Source organism: Sebastes fasciatus, chromosome 8, assembly GCF_043250625.1.
Source record: "Sebastes fasciatus isolate fSebFas1 chromosome 8, fSebFas1.pri, whole genome shotgun sequence".
Lineage (NCBI taxonomy): Eukaryota > Metazoa > Chordata > Actinopteri > Perciformes > Sebastidae > Sebastes > Sebastes fasciatus.
In genome coordinates this window covers 28,387,803-28,396,840 of record NC_133802.1, presented here as the reverse complement: position 1 = coordinate 28,396,840, position 9,038 = coordinate 28,387,803, and the positions used below count along the sequence as shown (strand labels likewise).

At 37.6% G+C, this 9,038-nt stretch overlaps 1 protein-coding gene across 1 annotated transcript; it reads left to right on the top strand.

The window, feature by feature from the left end:
* Nucleotides 1–1,577: 1,577 nt before the first annotated feature.
* Nucleotides 1,578–8,829, top strand: LOC141773121 (uncharacterized). Its single transcript, XM_074644808.1, has 8 exons — nt 1,578–1,673; nt 3,673–4,008; nt 4,570–4,899; nt 5,116–5,244; nt 7,022–7,126; nt 7,368–7,405; nt 7,497–7,655; nt 8,073–8,829. The coding sequence occupies exons 1-8, from the start codon at nt 1,607–1,609 to the stop codon at nt 8,271–8,273; spliced, it is 1,365 nt and encodes a 454-aa protein (XP_074500909.1). The 5' UTR covers nt 1,578–1,606; the 3' UTR covers nt 8,274–8,829.
* Nucleotides 8,830–9,038: the final 209 nt, after the last annotated feature.

Here is a 9,038-nt window from a genome sequence, read left to right as displayed (position 1 = left end):
CTCCTCATGGCTCTGTTTTCAGGCTTTAAAAAAATCTAGCCTGTGACGGAGACTTTGACCAATCCCAGGTCATTTCAGAGAGAGCGTTCCTATTGGCTGTGCTCCGGCTGGTGGGCGGTGCTTGGTATTTCCTCAACTGATCTCAACATGGCTGCCGGGTCATAAACTTTCTCATTTTACAGCTAAACAGTACACTACAAGATGTTTCTCAAAACATTTCAGGAGAGAAATAGTCATTACAGTAACAGAATAATGATTCATATTTGATCAGCGCTGCCTAGTTTGACCGTTTGATCGGAGTTCGAGAGTGATTGACAGCTGCTCAGAGACGGCAAACTCCAGATCAGCTCTGACTGGTTGTTTTCCTCCGGTCTGTGAAATCTTGCAGATGCCATTAGGAGCACCGGAGGACACCGGAGGACACCGGAGGACACCGGAGGACACAGAGTCACATGACCTATTTCAGATTACCTGTCTCATACTGTCAGGTTTTAGTGACCGTTTTATAAAAATACGAATTTTCAATCATATTTGCTCCATTTCTACCCACTACAGCTTTAATATATAGCTAAGTTGACAGCTTCTGTCTCCGCCCTCATGCACAAAGCTCTTGCACTCACAAACAAGTGTGTTGGTTTTTGTTTCCTGCCTCCTGTTCTCATGTGTCGACTCCAAAACATTTATTTCAAAGGCTTTAACTGTATTTTAGTGCTTTCTTTCTCTGTCAAATATCTGTTATATCTGTTTGTTTTCCTCAGATTGCCCACTATGAGAACTGTCGTCCAGTCTCCACATGTGAAGACTCCATCTACCAGAGCCTCGATCCAGCCAGCATGGATCAGGAACAAACCTACTGTACACTCACACCCAAACAACACACATGACCTGGATTCTGTTACTGTGCCTCAAGGGTCCAGTTTGTACTCCGTGTACTACATTTAGGGAAGAATAATTAACAAAAAAAACACAAGCTGTTGTTTTCTCTGTTTGCCGTGCATTTCTTTATGCCTTTTGTGTGTTGTCATATGAGAGAATATGTTTCACAGTTTGCTGGTGTGTTACTACTTCGCAGTGTTGGATGATGAATTCTTCATTTGCTTGTGTTGAGTTTCTTTTTACTTTTTAATTTTATTTATTTATTTCGTAAAACAAAAACAAAATAAAAGTAACAAATAAAATAAACAGTAAACTAGGGTTGAGCCGAGTACCCGGAGAACAAACGAAAGACGGCAAAAAAAGGATATAAAACGTCCAAAAAACTTTCCGAAAATTCCTATGCAATATTATCCAACTGTATTGTATCCATTTGTGGGCTCATGGAAAAAAACAAGACTCAATAAAATGTTTAATATTGAACTGTGTGTGTAGTCATGCTGAAGACCATAACGGTTTATCACAAAAACATGACAATGGATTCACTTGCAATGAGTTTTAATGACAGTGTAAAGTCATACATAAGTGTTCAGGTAACCTCAGACCCTGCAGTAGAAATACAGACTGATGGAGAGGGGAGGAGAGTAGAGCTGTCTGTGTTGAGTTTGGAGGAGGGACTCCATCATTTAAAGAAGTAAGAAGTTCCTGGTTTGTCAGTGAAGAAGGAAGAGAGATGCCGTTTAATCATCAGAGTCTCAACATGAAAGTCTGTCACACGTTGATCTGCTGCTTTTTCCTCTGTGAGTACATTCACTTTATATGTCTGTCAGTCTCTCTCATCATTACGTTACTTTTCTTATAAGGTTTATCTGAAGTTAATACAAAGCTTCACTAGATTTACCTTCTTGACAAACTGTGAACCTATGTTTTGAAATATTTCATTACAAGTACTTTTTACTTCCTCAAAATAAACTGTACATCAGGAAGGAAAATCAGCTTACTTACTAAACTAAGATACAGCTAGACAAGTTTCATTCTGTGTTTTTAGAGTTGCAGCTAATGATTATTTTCATGATCGATTAATTTGCAGATTATTTTCTTGATTCAATCATTAACTGTTTTTGTCAATAAATGTCAGAAAATAGCACAAAATGGGCGTAAAGATTTCCCACAGCCCAACATAATCTCTTTCCATAGATTGTTTTATTCTAACACAAAAAAATATTCAGTTTAGTATCAGATATGACAAAGAAAAGAGTTGAATTCTGACTTTTTTAGAAGTGGGAACCAGCAAATATTTGGCAGTTTTGCTTAAAGAATCACTAAAACGATTAATACATTATCATAATAGTTCAGGTTATTGATCGTTGCAGCTTGACTTGTTTTCAAAGGTAACAAAATACCATTTGGTTGCTTTTTGTTGTCTTTTTACAGTAAGAGAGTTCATGTGTTCTGTTGCTTCACCCTGACTGTTAGTGGAGTTTGTTGTAGCCTCCAAAAATATCGACTGTATGCAGTAAAAAAAAAAGATCTCACGTCCTACAGAGAAATAATTTAGAAACAGTCAAAATAAAGCCAGCAGCATTTTGAAACAGTGGTGTGGAAATAACATGTTGTTGATGATGTGCTGGTTCTCTAAATCATTCTGTTTACCTCGTTGGAGCAGAAAACTGCACACGAAAAATCTGGATGAAATGATATTGATTTACATGACACTGAATTATTTTTCATAAAATACAACCAACTGATTACTGTTTTCTAATCTAACAGATCGAGACTGACTGAATGTCGATAAGTTCAGTCAATTCTTTTTTCTGATAAATGGGAACAAAAGATAATGTTGAAAGTCTCACTGAGCTGTTGTGGGTTGTGGTCTAGACTCTTAAGTGCAACATGCCCTTTTTGGTTGGTGGTCAAATACTGTTAGTTGAGTTTTACAGTTGTTTCATTATTGTGCTGCAAACAGTTCTCCTTTCTCTCTTTTCATGCAACAGTGAGCTATAAAAAAGGGTGAGAGAGAAAAGAGGAAAAAAGGACCAAAAACCATAACAGATTAAACGATTCTTAGGGAATCAGTTACTTTTTACAATTTACATTTCATTGATTGAAACCTTTATTTATACAGGGAAACTCTGCAGGGAGAATAAAAGATAATCAGAATCCGGTTTATTGCCATGTAGGTTTTCACATACATGGAATTTGCCTTGGTTTTTTGGTGCATAACAGTAAACATAGTAAGAGAAAATAAAAATAAACAAGTACTGCTAGCTAAGAATCTTAAATATAAAATAGAAATTTGAAATATAAATATGTTAAATAAATGTTTAAAAATCAAAAGAGCTGTACAGTGTTTAAAACGAAGAGGATGGAATGTGCAAATGTTCACAGTATAAGGAAAATAATATATAAAAAGGATTTGAGTTGATGTAACACGTCAAGCCATGGAGACTTTAGATTAATGTAACGTGTAACCCTCCTAACCCTAACCCTGCCTAATCCTAACAGGGTTGATCTATTCCTAAACCTTACTAAGTAGTTTTATTTTGAATAGACCGAAGCAGAAATTGACACGTGCTTCACGTGTTGCTGGACATTCGTAGGATAACGCACGAAAAATATATTTTTGAAAGTTTGGCTGAGCGTCACGAAAACAAATGGAAATTAGTCTCTATGTACACGAATTAAATAAATTAAATTTCGTGACTATTTCACAAACTGCCGTGAGACTGTGTTGCGTGTTCAGACTGCAGCATCTTACAGGAAGCAGAGACAGTAACTAATGATTGTTCATATTTTCAGCTCTGCAGGATGGAAACAACAGTCTCGTCAATGCCCAAACCACTGTCTATACAGGAACTGAAGGAGAAGATGTCAGAGTTAAATGCTCCTCTTCTTTGTCTGGAATCAGGAATGGCTTCTGCAAGGAACAATGTAAACAGAAAGACATTCTCATTGTAACATCTGATGTCAGAGCTCAGAGAGGCAGATACAGCATTGAATGGAATAAGAAACAAGGAACCATTTTAGGAGATGTTTCTGTGACCATCACACAGCTGATCAAGTCTGACTCAGGACGGTACAGGTGTGGTCGGAGTTTTTCAACATTCGAGCAGATTGAGATCATTGTTGTAGATGGTGAGTTTCTACGAAAAGTCATGAAAATGTTTTTTCTTGTATGAAGAAAAGTTTAACTGTTCACTGACAGCTACAGATTTTTGTGATTTAAAATGTTATATGTGGCAGAAGCTGATGAAAGCACATGGTTTTGGATGTGTCGTACAATAGTTTCCATATCCGTTTTCCTGTAGACATCAGTGTGAAAGTTTTAACAGTTTGTGCTTCTAAAGAGAGTTTTCATTAATAGGTGTGGCAATTCATTAATATTTTTGCATGTGTTCACCTGCCATCACAAAATATTTATAACAATATATTTAAAATGTAAAACAATCTTATTATTACATATGCAAAGAAGCTATTAACATGTGTAAATGCCATTCTTTTCAATAAAATATAATCAAATCAAATTGTGCACATGAGATTATGATAAAATATTTAATGGACGAATCCGAATAAGTCAGAGACTGGTTGAACTGGGCAGCTCCCAGTGTGACTGTAGATCAGATTTGAAACAGGACTCATTGTGATTTCTTACAGGAACTACAGATAATAACTATTAATTGTTTATCTTTTCAACAGCTCGGCTGGATGAAGATACCTCTGGAGAAAAAACCCTCTATAAGAGAACTGGAGAAAATATCATGGTTGCATGCTACTTTACTAGCTTTGAAAGCAGGAAGTACTTCTGTAAGGAAGACTGTAGAGAAAAAGACCTTGTTGAAACATCTGGTTCCAGGGGTCAGACAGGCAGATACAGCATCAGATATGTAGAAGGAACTCCATCAGGAGGATTTGTGTATGTGGGCATCACACAGCTGACCAAGTCTGACTCAGGACGCTACAGGTGTGGTCTGGACACAACTTTCTTTCGAGATCCCTACCTGGAGTTTGAGATCATTGTCACAGATGGTGAGTTTCCACGTAAAATGTAATGAGAATAAAAACGTTCATTCATGTCTCTGGAGGTCTGAAAAACATTTTCACCGACAGCTGCTGATGTTTTAAATTCCCATCAGTGTGAACACTGATAAATGCTCATTTAAAACCAACAGATCAGCTGACTCACAGACATACAGGAGTTCTCTCATCAGGACTTATTTTTTTGCATACTTTTGTTGTTCACAGCTCCGACCACTTCTAAACCAAACTTGACTTTACCAGCGTTTTCATCATCAGCCTCCACAGCAACAATCTCCAGTTCAGGAAACTCCACACTTTCAGCTTCCCCTAAAACCACCGAGCAGCCTGAGACAGGTATAGGTACATCCACACACTGTATTAGATAGATGGAGCTTTTAAGTATTGTCTCTGTATGCTCGTGTATTAGGGCAGTGCGATATGGAGAAAATCAAATATTCCGATATGTTTGACCAAATACCTCGATATCGATATTGCAACGATATAGCAGGGTTGACAATTGGTGCCATTACAAAATATTTACACAATGAGATTTTTGATAAATAATCATCAGTAATGTGGATATAATGAGTGTGTATAATAACTGAGTAAAGGCAAATAATGTAACAGTCTAGAACAGTCAGGTAAGTTCAGAAAATGTTATCAATTTACTGTAATGCAGCCTCTAAAACCAGGAAAAGACAACACTTACATTATATCCAAAATCTAAGCCAATATACAGTATATATATTGCCCAGCCCTAATGTGTATGTGTTAATGTGTGAATGTACATATTAGCATGTTATTTTTGCGAGTACATGAGTTTATTAAAGTGTATATAATTGCAAGTTTTAGCTCCCTCAAACACAAATGACATGATAGCTTCATCCAAATTCATTCCAAACCGCACACATCAGTTATTCCAGATTTTATACAACCGACCAGTCATGAGCACTGTCTTTTCCTCTCAATTCTCCAGTCATGGCTGTGTGTTACATGTTTATTTAAGTTAATTAGAGATGCACCGATTGCAAATGTCTTGGTCGATTCAGATTCTTTAATAGTCTGACCTGCCGATTCCAATTTCTTTTCTAAAAACTATATTTGACAGCAAGGCAACTTTTTTCACCACCGCCCAAAACCGCCCCGATAAAATAATTTCCACCGTCTTGAGGTCAGTGTAAGCTAGGGGTGGAAAAAATAAATCAATTAACCTATATATCGCGATTTTTTTACGATTTTGAAATACATTTTTTCATGCCAGAATCTATATAGTTACTTCATTTGAGTCTATATGGAGGTAGAAGGAAGTTACCGCTATTATTGTTGTATTCTGAGTAACGTGACGTCATATCCATTCTGTATCCGTCAACCAAAACAAACCGCAGCCGGCCGAAACGACTAAGCAGAAAATGGCGGAGGATCCACGTGGATACGACCTGCACCCTCACGTGTTAAATCCAAAGTGTTAAACACTACACATCCAGTAAGGTATGGAAACACTTCATTGCAGGAAAAGCAGAGCTAGACATCAGGGCTAAAGCTGAATGCTAACTCTGTCATGGACAGGAAACGTTATCGTATTGCGGTAACGTGGCGGTCAAGCTGCCCGTCACAAAGTACGGAAGTTACGTGACAAAAACGACTCAGTTAGCTTTAGGCAAAGTGATCGTGGTTTGGGTTAAAATAACTCCGGAAGTGCTGTAATTTAAGTACGTAATTTACGTGACAAATCAACTTTGACTTCTGGTTTCACCCGGGACACGAACACCGGTCTCCTCGGTGAAAGTCCTGTGTTTTTTCTCCTGTGCGACTCGGCTGTTGTAAGTTAAGTAAACACCTGTCAGCCAATCGGAAATGTTTATTTTCCATAGACATGGTACAATGCTAGTAAAGTATGTCCATCAACTCAAACTGTACATTGATGTATTCATGTACACTCAGTACATGACAAAGTATCATGATGTTTATGTATGTATTTACATTTATGTGTATGTACTTGTATACAAAAATTAAACATATGTATGTGTACTGTATGTAGGGGCTTCATATACCTGTGAATCCAGTACACAATATTAATGTGATAGTCCACCAGGAAGTGTCGGTGTATAACAAAGTTGTTCTTCTCTTCAAGTTACTACAAAAGTGCTGCTGTATTTGGGTCTGACTCTGGTCATCATGGTCGTATCATCACTGTCTGTGCTGATTTACTGCAGGAAGAGGACTTCTAAACCCAAAGGTGAGGCAACAGAAAACACACACACAGGCAGGCAATCATACCACTGAAACTTCCTATTTCTCACACAAAAGTTTGTTCTCTCTTTGCATGTAAAATTAACTTTTGAAGCAGACACACCATTCAAAGTTTATTTACTTAAACAAAATGCTATGATCTGTTAATGTGTAATGTCTCCATCTGTCTGAGCCGGATGTTTCAACAGCATAGTGTCATTTTCTAAACACACTGTTGTGTTTTTCAGATCCTACTGTGGAAACACAGTATGCTTATGTCACAGAGGTGAGTCTGACGAAATCTGAGACATCTGAGCATCATAAGTGTTTGTGAAACTAGCTGATATTAATATAACCAAATCCCTCTTCTCCTATAGACCAACCAAGTGTACGAGAATATCAGAGATGACGGACAGAGCAGGACTCCTCCTGTGGAAATCTCTTCAGTTAACGCTTACGCCCAATATGCCGAAACAAATGAAGCTGAAACCAATGACGACTACAGCATTACCACTGCAGCCGGTTCTCAAAATACAGTAAGGAGAAAAAGTCATATGATTTTAGCTTTGGGCTCAGAGAACAGTAGCTTTAGGCTGCATCCTATAAAGAAAACACAAGCTGTCCCTCCAGTCACAGATCCAACCGAGAATGGTAGTGGGGAAAAGTTTTTGGACATCTGTAGTTAACTTTTTATTCATATACATTTTTGTTAAATGCCTGTTTTTGGCTTTTCATTGATTCATTTGGACGATGTCTGCAGTCAACTTGAATATCTTAAATATCAAAAATAGCCTTAGGATTCAGCTTCAGGATTTTGGTGAGTGTAAACACAACTGTGCTCTCCACAGGGCACCTTTTAAGAGTAATTCATCTGATTTTGTATTATTATCACACCAAAAACAACACTGAGCATATCCCTTTGACCTCTCTTTGTTTTGTTTTTTTATTTCCAGGCTGAAGACGACTCGAGTAGACTCACCTACTCTCAGGTGAATTTTTCCAACCGGGCCGCCGGCTCGTCCAACAGCACCCTCCGTGGTGACGGCGATAATGTCGTCTACTCTGTTCCTCGGGTACATGCGAGCTCTGATGTCAGCCATGCTGAAGCTGATCTGCCTGTGTACTCTACTGTTAATAGAGGGCTGCAGGAATGACGTATTTTTGTTGGCCAACGAGGAAGTTAGCATCGCATGGGTTCCCTCAACAAAAAGCCGATGGGATTGTTCCATTGGATTATTGCAGAAAATAAGCTCTGTGGCAAACAAACATTTACGATACGGACACATTTTGATCAGCAAGATAATCTTCTCTAATGATCACCACTTTTATGATTTTTAAAGCGTAAATGCAATCACCAGAAGTAAAAAGCTAACGTTAGGCTATAAACAACATGTCAGCATAATGACCTTTTGTAGACTCATGTAGCAATTTATTAGCAACTACCGTTTTAAGAACTGTAAAAACTTCAAAATGTACAAGTGGGATATTCACTGATGGAATTTATGTTGTAGAGCAAGATGTTAAAATCTCTTCAGCTTGTGTTAACCACAGACCTTATTTCAGGTATCAAACCAAAAACGCATTCAAAAAACCCATTGACTTTGAGACGAGGGAGCAGGAAGTACAAAAATGTTAAGTTATTTTGTTTTAGGACTCACTCCTGCAGCACTCTATTAGCCCCTGGTAATATCTGGTTTGAATTATGTAACTGTGTAAATAATTTGAAACATATTCACACAAACATCTTTTTGTTTATGACTTTTTCATGTGATAAGAAGTTCTGTCCTTAGTAAAATAACCACACATGTGCTGCCTCAACAATCTGCTTCAGGTTAGAGCTACTTTTACTACTTCTATCTACACAAGATAAGACAATTTCTGTTTACGTTAGTGTTATTACAATTAGTTATTCTGGTTTA